We start from the raw sequence: 18,338 nt of genomic DNA on the forward strand, positions 1-18,338 counted from the left end.
TGAGTGAGGCGAGATGCAGTAATCATTTTAATATGGTGATACCAACACTGAGAGGCATTTATAGTGTTGGTCTTGTTTGTACACATGAGAAGTGACAGAAATAATTGTGGGAAGAATGAAAGAGAGAGCTGGTTCTATAATGAAACACTACTTCTACTGTAACTTCTGTCAGACAAGGGTCATAAGTCTCACTGAAGCCAGCCACTGAAACAACAGTTAATAATGTTTTTTCGGAAGCTTTTTGTGCCGTATAGAAAACAAGATATACGAATACTGGATTTATGGACTAGAATCTACCCAGTAAGCATATTTTGTCCTTTCTAACCACAACAGACACAATCAAAGTTACATCAAAGCATTTTATTAAATCCACTGTCTAAATACTGTACAATGATTTCCCCACAAAATCAAAAGGACTGCTGCCGTGAGTACATCTTAGACATTGCATCAGAGCGCAAAGCAGAAGATTTCTCTGTATCTCCTCGGACCACACTGTGGATCCAGGGTAAATATGAGGAAATCTTCATATAGACGCCGTACTTGTACCTGCTGCAGGACTTGTCATAAGAAAGGATCCCTGCAGCGTAAATATCACCAGTTTCAGCATCTGTGACAACCAGAGCGCCTCCTGCATCACCGAAACAAACATTTTCCTCATACTTGGTGGCTCCGGTGCAGAACATGTTGTCGTCTACAGTTGGCATCAACGGAATACGTTGGTATTCTGCCTTACAGACGGAGTGATTGGCCAGGGGAAGTACGAGGTGTTTGAGTGATGTAGCAGGGGTGAGGTCGATCCCCCAGCCCCAGCCGGTGATGACCCCTGAACTTCTCACGGTGTCTGCCAGGTCCTGGCCTCTCTCCGGCAGGGGGATGGGGGTCACTGTATTGCTCATAGCCACAGGCTCCTTCAGCTGGATCAGAGCCAGGTCGTTGTCCCAGTCAGACCGATTCTGGAAGCCTGGATGCAGAACAATCTGCAGGAGGGGAGGGTGAAAAACAAGAAAGAGGAAGTCTGACTGATTGTTCGGTCTTTAATCTTTGGTAATGCAGTAGCACAGAAATAACAACGTTGCTTTTAATATTACATATCACTAAACAGCTGTATAAATATATTTTAGATTTAATATCTTGTCCAGCAAAAATCATTTACCTCCATGCTTGGTGATTTTTATGCTTTTAGATAAAACCAACGATGCAAATATTTAAAAGCTGGTCAAGAATAAATACGTTCACTCGCCTTCTCTACAGCGACCTCTTTGGAGACATCAGCTTCAGCCCGTTGTGAGATTCCCAGGTACACTTTAGGAATGACGGGAGCTTTTCCCTGAATGTCCTGTCGACTCTTCCTGACAAAAAGGTTCCTGCCAGCCGTCAAAACCCAGCGGTCAGAGATGAGAGCACCACCTGCGTAGCCTCCGTCCAGCACGCTGTCAGCGATGTAGACCATGACCTGCCAGGGCACATGAGGAGCTAAATTTCCCCCAACCATTCGCCTGGAACGGAGCGACGCTAACCTGGAGGCTGAGACATAAACACAGACATAAGGTGCTTCTCTGTCTTGTCTGTTTTTTATGTGTTTTACATTGCATGGATATTGTTCTCTTACGGCCTACAGTGTAAAGTTAGAAAGGCTTTTGGTGCTATTGATCACACTTCATGATGTTATGATTTATGTGGGTTTTGATCTGCTTACAGCTGGTTCAAATCATGTCTTTCCATTCAAATTCAGGCTGTTGTTGTTGATGATTTCAAAGTAACTGGTGGTGAACGGTTATAACGAGACAGAGAGGCTGAGTGGACTGTTTATAGTGAGCTGAATGAATGGCTTCGGGTGCACAAGACTCACATAATGACGACAGCAAACTCAGAGCTGGATGTAACTCTATTCTTAACATTGTTTCTACATCTCTGTGTTGTGTCGAGATGCTAAGCACTTTATTTTGCAACCTTATAACATTACCAGAATACATTCTGACTCCCGTACTTTCTACTTTTATCTCTGTACATTTTCACATAAGTGATTTTATATTGACTTGAGTAAAATATTCTAGTGCTTTTTCCATCTCTGTTTTCATGCTGATACGATCTTGCATGTCACTGACTCCAAAGCAAACCAGACCTCCTCCAGATTACACCGTGCGCTTTGACGACATCCATTATTAATTGAAAGCTTGTTGTAAATTACAAAAAGAGCACATGTATGCATTTTACAAATGCACAAACCTCTGAGGTTCCTATACTGTGAAGGTTTATTTGCTGGATTTTTTAGAAACTGTTTATTCTGCATGACTGTCTTGTTTCCCTCTGGTTTACACGTAACATGTTCTCAATTTTCCCTTAATTGCAATGAGATCTGCTGAATAAATAAAGCCACTGCTAATTCCTCTCCAAGATGTCTGTTGAGGCCAGATATTAAGAACGCTTCACCAGTTTGAGTAGTTTATCTTTGTGTGTTAAACACTGCTGACAGCATTTTTGTTCTTCCCTGTTTCCCCTCTAGTAAAACTTAAACATATTTAATAAAATATGATCTCCTCGACACCTGGGTTATCTCATCGCAGCATATGCACTGCAGTCATTAAAGCATGCAGTTATCACTTCCTGAGATCTGCTGTTAAACGGAGCTTTGTCTTCTGCATGCAGCGCTGTCAAGCTCTGAGGGCCTCTTGCAGACGTGGCCTATGATTATTCATGATAAAGCAAAGGGAATCCATCAACTCTACACGCTTCAATCGATGTGTCCTTCATGTGACTGAGATGACTGCTGATGGTCATTAAACCTGTTGTGGTTATTACATAAAACAGCGTTTACTTACCAACAATGATTTCAAGTGTCTTGTTCAATCAGTTAACACTGGCGTACAAGCATAATTAAATGAATGGATGTCTAATTAGTTTGATGCATTACAGAGACCGCATGAGCAGAAATTTGAGTCAATAGACCAATAGTAACATTTAATGTTGTCTGTGTCTCTTTGCTTTCATCTTTTTACTAAAAATAAGCTTTTTTCTTATCAACAAATGTTTTTTCAACATGCCTCCGGTCAGTTCAGTCACATCTCTCACTGGACTCTGATGGCTGAGTTTACTGTTGTTTTCAAGGATTGTTTGAAGAGAAGCGGGGACGCAGCACCCGTTAGATACGGCAGCGTTGCAGCCAAATGAAGAGCAATATCTGAAATGAGCAGTAATAGCCCAGCCCTCAGACCCCACAGGGAAGCCCATGTCATTTCATGCAGGAGTTATCTATCTGAACAGCAGCTGTGAGGAGGCTTTAGTGGAAAACAGTAGCTTCAGAGAATTGGAGCCCGTGGTTGCTTGGACCCACTTGAATGCATTCAGAAGTCAAAGGCTGCTGTTTAGATCTCTGGATCAGCTGTCATGGTCACATGATGGGTTATATTCTGACTGTGAATGTGTTCCCATCTTAATTCTGTAAGAGTAGGATGTGTTTTTGTACATACCACAACAACCTGCTTGACCTTAGTATTCACTTATTTACCAGGTAAAGGACCAAATATTAGCCAATTTACCATGGAAATATTGGGCTGTCAGTCTGTTGGCAGGTCTGTCCACCACTTTGGTGCAGCCTGAAATACTGTATTTCAGCAGCTATCGGGTGGATTGACATGAAATGGTGCAGACATCCATGGTTCCAAGATCATGTGTCCAAAAGACACATGAAAATCTCTAACTGTCATCTTACGGCTTTCTTTTAACTGATGGATTCTGTCGAAGTTGCTTTTAATTATTTGATCTTGTTTAATTTTGTGCTTTTTGGATTTTAATTCCTTTTTCATTACTTTAATGATCTTTTTAACTGTACTGCGTTTTATCATTTGTATGTGGAAGGCATGAAGTTGTTTCATCAAAATACCTGCAAAATCAGCCTCAGCTGTGTTTTGTGATTAGCGCTAATTATCAAAAGTTAGCTTGCCAAATTCAATGCATAACATGGAAAACGTTTCACATCAGCCTGCTGGCATTCTAATTTTGAGTATGTTGGTGTGGTGATGTTAGCATTTAGCTCAAAGCAAAGTTTGTACTAATTGTAGTGCTTTCTTCTTGCTGATCAAATACAGAACCCCACACAGAAATACTCTATTTTCGATTTTTATTATAAATTTGGAATATTGACGAAAAAACTAGAAATCGGCTTTGATTTAAGATACCACTTATCATTATTGGCATGTTTGTGTTCGTGTATGTTCGTGGGTGTCACCTGACACAGAGCGTTTCATCTTTTCTTCAGTCTGAGTCACATCTGCCACACAGGCCCATGCAGCCAGGAGGAGCACAGTCAAAGAAAACCTTCAAACAGCAGATTCACATGATAAACACACACTCAATCATTAATGGATCGACAGAGACAATAAAACCGGGCCCACTGAAGGAAATGACAAGTAGTTAACAATCAGTTACTGAATTATAGAGTTAGATAATTAAGCCTTTGATTTACAATAGCTCATAAAACATTATTGGATAATTACTGGAAAATTAAGTTACTTAGCTTTCTAAATGTAAATATATGCTCAGATTTAGAGACTGTAATTCATTGTTATAGGAGATATGGCTCAGCTAAGGCTATTTGGTGCATACTTTTATATTCAGGTATATTCACGGAAATTCAAAAAGGGCATCATTATATACACATACATTATTACAACTCACCACATCTTGCTGATAATATCCATCTTGTGCAGTGACGGTTATAATACCTCCTCTTGAGTGTATTGCGCATTTCGGAGCTGGGGGTATTTATACCTGCTGACAGAAAGAACCTCTGCCCTGGAAATTTCTGCCTGGCACAAAAACATCGATTCCTGGAATGTGAAATTAACTGTTGTGAAATCTCGCTTTCCAACAGTTAGGAGACTTTCCAAAGTCTGGTTTCAGGAAGAATAACATGCAAAGCAGCGGTTGCTTGTATGATGAAAGAAATTCAGCTCAGTGTGTAAGATTACACAGTAAAGTCAAAGAGAAAGACACCACAGCGTAACGCTTGACAGATTTCTTGTGACTGTTTTCAGCAGTTTGATCATGTGGTGGAAAACATCCTGTTTGTGTTCTAATGATTCATTTCAGCTATTTTTGAAGTGTTTAGCTCAGTTGTGGAGCCTGTGTTGCTTGTAATAGGATTGGAGCTTTTGCAAAATAAAACTACTTCACCAATGGGTGCTTCATAATTTTGCAAAGCAAGAGAGTCACTAACAGTTTGTACTGTTTGCATCATAGTTTTGTGTCATAGTTGACTAAAAGCAAACAAGGCTGACTGATTCTAACATTTTTTATCTGTATCTGTGGATGAGAAAGTAATGATTTTGCAACAATGTTTCATCTGTTATTACAGAAAATAAGGCACATATCACTAGATTTTTCTGCAGGGAACAAAAAATAGTATTTCAGCAAATTCCTGGCAGTAAACAGTTAATTGTGCAGCGTTAAGTTTGATATGTGCTGCAAGGAGGAAAGTCCAGCGTTGCTGCTTTGGGTATTTACACACAGAGTTTCCATTTAATCTCAGAGTTTGCAACCTTGATTAATTTATCTTTCCATTATCTAAAAAGCAGCTGTGAAGTCAAACACGTACGACAAGGTACAGTATCATGCACACATTACTGTGTTTGCTGATTGTCTGATTTTGCATTTTTCCTTTTCATCCTCACAATTTTCGCTACTTGTTTCCAGCCTCATTACACCACAAAGTAAATCAGCATTTAAACAGCTCCTAATGACTAAAATCATCAAGTTCATGCTGGAGTGAATGACTGAGCACACTGTGTGTCAGATAAAGAGACTACAGATAACAAGAAAAATAGTGGTTCACTTAAAAAGAATCCTCTCAAACATATTGCATGTACAAATGTGTGCAGAGTGTGTGTGTTTGTATTCTAACTGTATGTATGAATGCTGACAAAAAATATGCAGAGGCCTCTCTTCCATGCAGTTAATAAAACACATGTTCCCACATATAACAAGCATGACGACATGGATTGCAGATTCTTATCGTGGACTTTAAAGTTTGGTTTAATTGTATAACAGGATTTGACATGGGCTCTTCAGCGCCTTAGAAACGATTTCCTGAAGGTAATCAGTTGACGCATGTAATTGGATATGAAATTCCTGGAAATCATATGTTAATTTCAAAAGAAGTAATTTCGTGGTGGCAGTGTTACTAAAGATTTACAGTTCTCAGTGCACTCTTAACTGGATCAGACACAGGAGCTGTTCGTTTAGGAAGCACCTCTCTGAAAGTCAGTCTTCTTATGTAGTTGTCATTTCATTTCGAATCCACAGAGCTACAGAGCCAAAATAATAACAATAATTTCAGTAGGTACAGACTACGCAGACTATGCACAGGTATTTTAGAAGCGTAGTAAGAAAGTAACTAAACTGTACTTTGGTCTTTAGTACCAATTAGTAAAGATCAGCATGCTAATTTATTTAACATTCTAAACTAATGTGGCAAACATCATACCCACTAAACATCAGCATGTTAGCATAAAAGGTCATCACCTTTTAGCTAAAAGTACTGCTGTACCTCTAAGTACAGCCTCACAGAGCAGCTAGCATGGCTGCAGGTCTTGATCACCTAAAAAGCAGAATTTTTAATTATTTTTTGAGAGTTTCTATTTGACATCATTGCAATTACATGGTTGTATTTTAGACCCCCAGGCCACCGGGGCCTCGGCATTTAAATAAAACAATTTAGCTTTACATAAAGTAAGTCCCTTGCAGATATAATTTCACAGAGGAAAATCAATTACAGCCTACATGATAAATGAAACAGCAACTGTCACTGTTACCTCAGGGAGAATCCATACAGGTATACATTGTGCTGCTTGGTTTGGTGTTGTATTATTAATAGCATGACCTCAACTGGAGCTTATGTTATACAATTTGGCAGCAGGCCAGCTATATTTGTTATTACACAGTGTAGTATTACAGACCAGTCTCTCAGGCTACTCGGACCCCTTTTATAATCAACCAGAAGTCAGCTTATTGGAAAGCAGAACATGATGACCCTTACTACAACATGGAATATGCCTTATTTATTTATTTGGTTTACAAAACCCTTGAGGATTAAGTTACATAATGCTGCCCAGCATACACATCTCTGTTTATTCCTGTGCTCTGGCCTCATCAACATTTCTTCAGCATTTATAGATCAGGATGTGAGCTTCAATTTCCATTTTATTTCAACGTTGTTGCCATTGAATTAACTTCAGCGTGTCTCAGGGAGATTTCTATATGGCAGCTTCAAGGCATGTGCAAATCAGTGGTGTGTCGTGTGACGTGATGTCCAGTGTTTCCAATCATATCTGAGAGCAGGGGTCTCACTTGAGTGCTGTAGTCTCTGCTGCCTGGGGGCAACAAAGAAGATGGGACATGACCCGTGTGCCAGGCACCGTCGAAGTCATGCACACGGGCCAAGGCCATTGGGGGCAAAGCTGGACAAATGCCCACGAGAGGATGGATGCATTTTACCCCCTCAGATACTGTAACAGGGTCACCTCTCATTAGCACAATGTAGTATCTCTCTCTGGCTCTTTTTCCATCTCTGTCTCTTTCATTCATTCTGTGTATTTTTTTACAGCGTCCAAGGCATAGAAATACAGAACTAGAGAGTGCTGAATACAGGAAAGCTACAAAAAGTGAAGGTGCGCAGTAAAAGAAAATAACGCTTGAAGACAAACAGCATATGAGTTACTTAAGCAGGTAAATGAATATGATGAAGGACTGAAAGTAAGAGTTCAACGGTGACAGAGGCTGTGAGATGTAAAGCATTAGAGATGTTTGTAGTTGTGAGGAACCAGGGCGAGAAAATGAAAGAGGGTAGGTGGAGGCACATCAGAAGGTGAACGTGGAAGGAAAGAATGACAAATGGGAGGAAACCGCTGCTGTGGTCTTCACCTTCAATCTCTTGAGGAAGAGTGTGTGCATGTGATAAGGACTGAAAGCCATGCAGAGGGTGAGGGGAGGAGAGGAGAGGGGGAGGCAGTGAAATGGGGACTGGAGGTTGAGCGCTCCGCAGAGCGAGAGAGAGGCAGAGGAAGGAGAGGGGAGGAGGCTGAATCACAGGGACAGAGAGCTGGAGTGTGAGAGAGGCTTTGTGCTTAATGTGTGCCTCTCAGGAGGATGAATGATGAGGACTACAGCTCCACTTTCTTCTTCACTGGAGGATTTTTAACTGGATTTTACTTCCACTCAGGCGGCACCTTAATACTGGATGGGTTTTATTTATCAACCTCTGTCTGCACAGCTGCTCTATGGTCCATAACAGCGGAAATGCTGGTAAGATTATCTGTTTTGTTTGGATTTTTTTGTTTGTTTGTTTGTTTATTTTGGATGTCTTTGCATGGTATCATATGGCAGCTGTTTTCCATAGTAAATACCACTAAGAGATAAAATATTTCTACACCTTTTTTTACGAAGAATGCCAAACTTTGGCTTGAGCACTGATTGGAAATGGATGCATGTCAGACTGCACTCACATATGAATTTGCATATGAATAATTGTTTTTGCCCAGAATGCTCAACTGTTAGTGCTCTTGAATTACATTAATTTGCAATAAGTGACATTTTAAAAACCAACAAGTACTGTTCATCTTTGGAGTAAATGGTTTCTATATTATTGCTTTAATTTGACTGATTTCTTCCAGGTGTGCTAAACAAATTTAATTTCTGCTAAGCGCAGCACTGTTGGTTGCCAAAATACTTAAAATGAGTGGCTGATAATGAGCAACGCTTCCCTAAGAGACACATCTAAAAGCCAAAATGAATCTCAGGAAATGTCATCATGAACAACAGGAAGATGTTATTTATAATAGCAAATAACTGGAAACTTCTTTTTTTCATTTGCTGTCTCTCGATGCACGCATGCACTGACTGGCTCATACCTGCACACACACACACGCTCACACGCTTCATTTTGTCCTGTTGAATTTGAATTTTCACTGCAACTGTTGCAGGTATTACTGTTTTTGCATTTCAGTACACAAAGAAAGACTGCTAAATAGGAAGGATTTGAGGAAATTGGTCAATAATGACTGACAGAGTTTGAAAGTTGAAAATTGCAGGTTTGGGAAATGCTACTTGTTAAACGTAGTTCAGACGAGAGTCCATGAGAAGATCACTTCCAATAAAACAAATTTCAACCTCTGACAGACCGTTAGAAGCATTTATTGAGAATGAAACCGTCAGCTCGATCCCAGTCTGGTGTTTGATCGTTCAGACATGCAGCAGCTGTCGATTGAGAAAAGTGAGGTGGCTATTAGACTGGGACTCATTGACAGGATGGACACACACACACACACGTACCCGAATGCAGAAACACACACACACATCCACACATCCACACGTGTATGTGTTTCAGCAATCAATTCAACAGTAATCTGTGTAATTTGGTGATGCTTTAGATGACAGACTGAAAATTACTGAAATTATTTCATGAATAAAAGGTATCAATAAAATACTTAACTTTGTGGAAGTACACAGGATGAAGACAAAAGGTTAGGAAATAAGGGGTTGACAACTCTATTTAAGAGGGACTTAAAAATAGATTACTGTATTGATATAGTATTGTAAAGAATACAGTTTTTATAGTTATCATTTTTACATTATTGTTGTTGCTGGGGAACAAAATACTGGGCTTCACCTGGGAAGAAGTCTGTGCTGTTATAGCTATAACTTATAAATAACTGATTTAATAGTTTGTGTTTTTATTTAGTGGGCTGTTAAATCATGTTAAATCAACCTTTTTCACTGTATTGACAGTGTACACAGTAAGTTTATTATGACGCCACCTGCCACCTGTTGGCTAAGTCTGCTGGTGTTCATAGGTCTTGAAGTAGAAATCATTTTAACTGGAATCACTGGGTAAAGGAAGTTCATTAATGTTATATTTACTGGTTAAAACTGCAATCAGCTGAGAACTAGAGACTGTTGGGAGGCAGAAGCAAAGCAAGATTAAACGCCGCCAGAGAAAAGTTTAAAGAAAACGTGAACAAAACTATTCCCACAGCTGTAAGCGAGACACTAACAGGGATAGATCAAACAACAATGACAAGAAAGTAACACCGTTTATGTGTTTGTGTCTGTGTGTGCATGAATGTGTCGCTTGTGCACTTATCTGACAAACACAAGGGAAACAAACACAGACAGAACGACAGGCCAAGATGTGAAGAGAAAGCCGTCTTTCTGCTCATGTGCTGTGGCAGTCGGCCTCAGGCGGCTCTGCGCCAGCCTGTCCATTATTACTGCACATGACCCTTCTGTGCATCCAGCGACCTGGCCTGGGAGCCCTGACCAAGCCCCCACGGTCTTCCTACATATGCCTGACCTGTCACTCAGGGACACAGCCCTGTCAAAGGAAATTCACTGCACGCATGAACAACAACCTAAACTTAAACACAGCTATTCCAGCACAACTACGACTGACTGTAGGGGCCCCATTCAGTATCAGGTTTAAGTGTGCACATGGGCTCAAATATGGTTAATAAACACTTGTATGCGCAAAATCAGTTGTCAGACTGAAATATGTACTGTTGGATGTACTGCCATGAAAGCTTGGAAAGATCAGTTGTCACTTCTTCAGTGAAATATCTCACAACGAACTGGATGGATTGGCACAAAAACGTTTTATTTGTCGTAATATTTGTGGAGAGGATGTATTCTCATCAGGGTTGGCCTTTTTTGTTTTTTACTTAAGCATCTCGATAACATTTGAATGAATTACCATGAAATTTTGGTACAGAGATCAATGGTCTTTGATCTTTGACCTCCACACACCAACATCTTCCCAACCTGTTGGTGAGCTCTCATGTGAAACGTGGTGGGGTCTCAGCCTCCTCAGCAGCGATGTGCTAATCAGCTGCACCATGACTGCTTGTTGCAGTATTATCAAACCACCCCACAGACTATTGTGATTATAATGATAATATTGGTATTGTTAACTTAACCGTTGAAAACAAAACCATGAAAACTGCTAAACGTGGCAAATTTAAACTCACGGCCTGGTGCTTTCAGGATTATCGCAATTTGCGTCAGCCAAAACTGAACACAATAACGTGACATTCAGATTTTTTCGTTTCAGTGTTACTTACATTTTCCGGGAATGTCGCTATCTCCGATATGAAGCGTGAACAAACGTCCATATATCCACTTAGAAATCCTAATACGGACGCTCCTCATAACTCCAGAACTTGCCCGACAATCACCCCATTTTGAAGTTTTCCGCCGTATCAAAGTAGTCCAGTGATAGTTGTGTGTACATCCACGGATACAGTGCAAACAGGAAATGATAACAGCGAATATGGCATACTTTCAATGGTGCTAATCTGCCAACATGTGAACAACTATAGGCAAAAAAAAAAAAAAAAAAAAAAACTGGGCTCAAATTGTGGCCCACGGGTAACTGGCTAACTCCATGGCAACATGGTACTTCCTGTTTCCATCTCCCAGAGCATTATGGGAACCATTATTTCAAAATGTAGGGCATGATTGTCCCTCAAATCAAAAATAAATCATAATAGAAAGGACAAAGTCCATTAATATTACCTTTTTCATGTTGCACTATCAATATTTCTTTTGGATATTAGAGTAGAGGTGGGTTGCTGCGGGGTCTCGACTGTCTCATTTATTTCTGGGGGGGCAGGGTCAGACATTGAAAACCTCTGGTTTACTGTTGGGCGGCACGGTGGGGCAGCAGGTTGTGCGCGTGTCTCACAGCAAGAAAGTTGCCGGTTTGATCCCCGGGGTTGGGCGGGGCCTTTCTGTATGAAGTTTGCATGTTCTTCCCGTGCATGCGTGGGTTCTCTCCGGGCACTCCGGCTTCCTCCCACAGACCAAAAATATGCTCATTAGGTCAATTGGTGACTCTAAATTGTCCTTAGGTGTAGGGTCTGTATATGTTGCTCTGCAATCGACTGGCGACCGTTGACAGCTGGGATAGGCTCCAGCCCCCCCGCAACTCCGAAAGGGATAGTCGGTATAGAAAATGGATGGATGGTTTACTGTTCATAATACAGAGCAGATGATAATGAGACATGAAGACTGAATGGTATCTTGACATTGAAAATGTGGTGAAAATGGAAACACGGTGTAGAAAAGTGAACAGACACACACGCACACACACACACACACACACACACACAACCATAATTATGAACCAGCACTCCGCCTTTTCTTTTTGTTGTTGTTCAGCAAATGTCGGCTTATAGATGTAGCAGATGTTGTTCTGTTTAGTATTGCATTTTCCCCTTGCCCAAAACACAGGTAGATCTCTCAATTTGTAATGATTGGGAGGATGTTGTATCTCTCTAAAAGTAAACTGCGTGTGTGTGTGTGTGTGTGTGTGTGTGTGTGTGTGTGTGTGTGTGTGTGTGTGTGTGTGTGTTTGCATGTTGTCGTTGCTGTCAGCTGCTTGACTCTCTGTGCCCAAGGTCTTGCCTCAAGGAAAACTTCCGCCTGTCATCCTCACTCAAGGTAAAGCCAAAAAGCCCCTTAATGAGGTTCATCCTCTGTCGTCCCAAAAATACATTTTCTTTTGTTTTAGCACCAGTACCATCACATAAATAAAAGTAAAGGAATTGCTCTGCTATGACATGAAAATAATTGCCTAAGGCTGTTAAAAGTACCATCAGTTTTACAAGCTAGTATTGTTGAATGTGTAAAATTGAGACATTTTTTATGATATAGTTAACTTAGATATCCATGAAGTTGAGTGAGTCATAGATAACACAAAAAGCTGAAGCAGAGTCAAAGGGCAAGCTATGATTGATGTGAAAATATCTTGCCATTACCTCCTACCTATCCTAATTATCTCAGGTTTTTACAAGAGTCTTTCATTGTGTTAACACTGAAAAGACTGTCTTGTAAATCTTGGCCTTGATTTCTACATCTACGCATACTCTTTAATTTTCTGTTTGAGGTCCTGGAGGCAAAAAACATCCTTAAAATTGTTTTATCAGCGCAATACTTCATGGCTTTTCCTTGTGAAATTTGATTTTTGAACTGGTGACATGTTTCAGAAGTGTGCTACATATTTCCGAGGCATCTGCTGGAAAACATGGTTAAAACAATGGGTTTTCATATGTATATGTACATCTGTGACTGGTGTTGACAGTACTATCTATGCAGCACTACCCTTCCTCCAGATCCTAAATTAGTCTTTTGAGATTAGGACAGGACAGATGTTAGACCTCTCTGGGGTTTGATTGACCCCAAACATAAGTAATGTCACTTACATCAAATGTTCAAGCCCAGTTTTTGGCAAAGGGAAGGATTATCAGTCCAACATATCCTATATATTTGGATATATTGGACTGATTTTCAGAAGTAAAAGGGAAAATATAATTGATTTAGCAGTTATTGTTATTATTTCTTACACATGCAGCAGTTGTCATTGTCTGGGTCCTAAACAATGAGGAGCCTCGGCTGTGCTTTTTGTTAAGCATGCTTAAGCAACATATTGTATTTGTACAGCTTTCAATTGAACATATTGTATGTCAAAAAGGATTAGCAACAGTGTTGTGTTAGCTCACACTTCACAGGAGCGAGCTCAACATTCACTTTGCACAGACTAAAATGAACTAGTTCATGTTCATTTCTTTTGATTTCATAATAAGCTGCAAAGGCTGCAGATATACTACAAGTCTGTCCTCTTGTCACAAAGTAACTACATACATTTACTCAAGTACTGCACTTAAATTCAAGGTACTTCTACTTTACTTAGTGGCTATTTTCATTTTGTGCAAGTTTAAACTTCTACTTCACTACATCTCAGAGGCAAATATTGTACTTTTAATCCACTACATTTGTCTGACATCTTTAGTTAGTTATTTTTGAGTTACAACTTTTTTACAACATACGTTTACATAATTCCAGTTTTGAATGCAGGACTTTTACTTGCGGTGGAATATTTTGCAGTGTGGTTTAAGCAGTCAAGTGAGACATTTGAATTTTTTTTTTCACCACTGTTACTTATCAAATGCTGAGTTTGACTTGGGGAGAGGAACATTGTGGCTGTTAGCCAGTGGTCTGACCCTTTGTCAGTGATTTCTTGTGATCATCCATCATTCACTCACAGATATTTCACAAGACTGTTCAGATACCAGGGTTTTTTTTTTAAATCAGGGTTGAACACTTAACATGGACCTGCCAACTGGACAACAAGGCACAGATAATTGCAGAAAGACATATCATTTCATGTTGTCCCCTCCGAATGCTGGTATGACAACCATGCAAATACCAAGCCAACAGTATGGGACAGTATAGAGGCTACAAACAACAGGATCAATCAGGGAATCTAGTGTTCGACACAGCTGCTCTGCACAAGATGTATTCTCACATGGGGATTCTTCCATGCTGTGTGCTCCTTTCAAGACCATGGACTGATTAAAGCAGAAAGTTGGTTGCAGAAATACTGGGGCCAGAGGGGTCCTCTGGGAAGCTCAGGAATATGGCACTGCAAGTCTACACTGTTTTCAAAGCGCAACAGGACCAAATGAAGCTTTGCTTGGGAACAGAGAGGTTACTGACCAGGATTCTGAAGGATTTAATGATTAAATCTTAGTCTGATGCTGGTACCTCTGCAGCTCTGCATGCAATATGGTTTGCCAAAAGCTCATTCAGCTCCCACTGTTAACCTGCAAGTTGACTGACTGTTTAAAGTAATTGATAAAATTGATATGAATACTAATATTCTGGAAGTTCAATGCGCTAAAAGGTGAATTCTTTGTACTTGAAGTCCACAATAAGATCTTTTCTTTTTTGCCCAACTATTCAAGTCAACATTTTAAGTTGCAATGAATAGATTTTCCAGTGTCATTTTGTGGTCGTCATCATTCATTTAAGTCAAATATGTGAAAAAACTCGATGTTCTTGTCGTTAATAAACACATAGTGCGGTAAAATATAATGAGAGCAATGAAACACACGTTTTTGGGTGACATATAAATAAATAATGATAGTATACAATTGATGTGTTTCCATCCTAAAAACTGCTTGTATAAATTTTTGTTAGATTTTGTATTTTGGATGTCAGCTCACCTCTACCCAGGATCAGCATCGCCTGTTGAATGAAGGTAAAATGATTTGATGCACTTTGATGCTCCAGGTGCAGTTCATGTATCGGGCCATGCAGGAGGCACATTGCCTGGGGTGGGTTCGGTTCATTCACGATAACGCGTCCTTCCAGGATTTCACTGCTTTTTATGGGCTGAGGTGAGGAGAAGCCACGTCTCTGAAGGCATTTTCACAATGAATTCTGTATCCTAACAAAGTGTGAGAGACAAGGAAGAAGAAAGGAAGAAAGGGCCCAACTATAACTGGAAGCCCCCATCAGACAGGGCAGCTGATTTCTATTGGAGCAGTCTTCCCCTGAAAGAGCTGAACATGAAAGAAACGTGGTTGTAAACTCATGTTATTATTATGAAGCTGTTTTTTCACCTTCTTGTTATCGGGAAGCAGCAAAAATGTCACAGACTGACCAGATAACAGTAACAGTGTATGCACAAAACCCAGAAAATGAGAGGCTGAATTCATAACTTTAGAGATAAGGCTGAATGTCATGTTGTCATCTTGTGCAACCAAACAAGCCTAACCTACACTAACAGAATGTGAATAGTGTTTCCACCCACAGTATATGCACATTTTACAGTTTTTCTCAGTCGCTTTGGTACATTTCTCGAATCATCCTCGACAACTGCAAAACAGTAAGTGTATTTCTCAAAACAATTCGTACAAATAGCAAAACGCCATGGATTACCTACAAAAGGCAGTTACTTGCTCAAAATCCTTAGTTCATCTCTCGAAAGTAAATATCTGTGTCAATGAACATGTCAGTGCCATTAAAATGACAAGTCCTCGTGCCAATGTGTACGGAAAAGACAGTCAAAATGCTTAGTCATGTTGTCAATATAACAGTGTACTCTGGAGGGATGTTCTGAAGTTTGGATGACAATTATTGCAAAATTGTGAGTTACACCTGTATGTAAGAGACTGGACAAGAGTCACATTTACGCTTTTACTGTTTGTACTGTAATTTGTTGACAGACCATATCATTGCAATACAGAAAGGAAAAGACAGCACTGCATAGCACAAAGAAAAAAAAACAAAGTAGAAATGTGAACATAGGACAGTCTCCTTAGAGAAAACTGTCCAAACCTCCTGATGTTCCACAAATTTCCCGTCATTAGAGAAAGTCCAGATTCATCTGGGGGCAATTTACCAATGCAGGACAGATTTAGAAAAGAAGTCTAATGGAAATGTATAGAAATATGCTTGACATATTATGACAACTTGTTCAACCATTTTGTGTGTAAAGACTTAAGCAATGAACCGAAATGTTGTGGGGGGTGAGACTATTCAACAGAGACCCATTAAAATACATTTTGATCAACATGACATAAGCAATTGATAATATAGGAAACAGCAGAGAATTGTACATAATCATTTGCATGGGTGTACCAAAGCATTTAGAACTTGTTCAAAGACATGAGAAACTGCTTTTTTGATGTGCACAAGTGACACAATGATGTGAAGATTGAACATGTAGTTTTGAGAATTTCAATTCTGATCTGAAAAATGTACCAAAGCGACTGAGAAAAACTATAACATACTCCACAATATATAGAGATGTGTCCAGATGTGCAAAGCTGATCCAAACAGACTCAAAGCTGGTACCAAATGTGCACTAAATACTCACATGGAGGGGATGAATGCTTGTACAGACATGTATTTTGGATTTTATGTTTAGCCTCTTCCAGACATGAACCCTTTTATGTTAATCTGAATCACAATTAAACATGTAGGACTTGTGCCTGAAAAGTCACTTTTATGTACAAGTCATGATGGCAAGAGTCGTTTAATTTATTTATTTATTATATCGATCATCAGCATAAAGAATATAAAATCATTTTAATAAACAAGGAATCATTGTGAAAGAGCAAATTTTAGGTTGTGGAAGAGGACTCTCTCACTATATTTTCAGCTGTGTCAGCTGCATGGATGCTTAACTGGATATCCAAATTCCTTACATACAGCATGTTAACAGCAGTTTTCATCTTCAAAGGGAGGTGAATACTTACCTGTGTAATAATACTTGATTAAAAATATGAACCATTTCAACTTTCTGTGTCCATTTTTCTAAGCTGTCAGCACTCCATATGAATATGATCGAAAAACAAGAAAGGTCTGTCAAGTTAAATCATACACGTTTCATTTGTACAGAATTTGAGAGGGCTTTCTGCTGCGATAACTCTCATGTGCATTGAGCATGAGTGTCTTTTAAATTTAATTTGTGGAGGGAAGACTGATATTCAAATTCAGCATAACCAAGGAATTGTGAAGTTGTGGGAACAGACAGGCTTTGCAGTCCTTTTGTATACAGTTCATCTGACATTTCATTAAATCATCAAATCAATATGCTGGTCACGGAGTACACACCAAGTATTTTTTCTCTGCATCTCAAGAGCATCTCATTATTCTGAGACTAATTCATAGCTGATGATAGTCATAAGATTTCAAGTGGACTGTGTTTCTGCACCCAAAGCCAGAGTGAGACCATGGGGTCTGGTTTGGTTTTGCTCTGGTCTGATTATGTCCATTCCTGTTACCCTTTGTTTTCTTGGATGTTTGTACCTTCCTGCTCTCCAGCCCAGTGAACAGCATAAATGATTGAAGGGCCCTTGTATTTGGTTGTCAGCTGAGAAAGACATTTGGTACTGAACCTAGAGTTTCTGCATGGGCACTGACAGTGCCGAGGTGTTCCCAACAGTGTAAGGGCACAAAAACCAGCATGTAACCAGAACACACGCAAGTTAAAAAAACAAAAAAAACAGCCTGTGCTCTGTTTGGAAATCTTAGATAAAACACTACCTATCATTGATATGCCTCCCTTTTTCTTTTTTTGCCTCATATTCTGAGAAAAATCTACCTTCTATCTAATTTGTCGTGTAAACTGCACATAAACACACCTTAAAACATTGCAGATACTGTAGTGTTTTCAAGTCTTTTCATAGTTTTAGCTCTCCCTACCCTCTATGCATTATTGGATTTTGTGCATGGCTTAATACATGACACAACATCGCAGTAAAACAATAATTGAAAGGTATTTTTGTAGAGATGATCAACATGGAGTCATGAAAATGACACTGAATAGCAGTTTCAAATTCAAAGAAAGTGAAATATTCTTCATGGTGTCCAAACAGAGGTGGCTTTTACTAATAATGACTAAACATACCTAATCATTGTTATGCAGATGATACAGGCTGTATCAATAAAAAGCATGGATCTTAACAAACAAGTCACTCCAAATAAATGAGAAGCTTGAA

The 18,338-nt window shown here is 39.6% G+C and overlaps 1 protein-coding gene across 1 annotated transcript; it reads right to left on the reverse strand.

The window, feature by feature from the left end:
* Positions 1-364: 364 nt before the first annotated feature.
* On the reverse strand, positions 365-4,703 carry hp (haptoglobin). The gene is made up of 4 exons (XM_070966554.1): positions 4,675-4,703; positions 4,226-4,314; positions 1,241-1,524; positions 365-977 (listed from the first exon to the last, which is right to left on the reverse strand). The coding sequence occupies exons 1-4, from the start codon at positions 4,695-4,697 to the stop codon at positions 408-410; spliced, it is 966 nt and encodes a 321-aa protein (XP_070822655.1). The 5' UTR covers positions 4,698-4,703; the 3' UTR covers positions 365-407.
* Between the last annotated feature and the right edge of the window lie 13,635 nt (positions 4,704-18,338).

The sequence above is a fragment of the Chaetodon trifascialis genome, chromosome 1 (assembly GCF_039877785.1).
Source record: "Chaetodon trifascialis isolate fChaTrf1 chromosome 1, fChaTrf1.hap1, whole genome shotgun sequence".
Lineage (NCBI taxonomy): Eukaryota > Metazoa > Chordata > Actinopteri > Chaetodontiformes > Chaetodontidae > Chaetodon > Chaetodon trifascialis.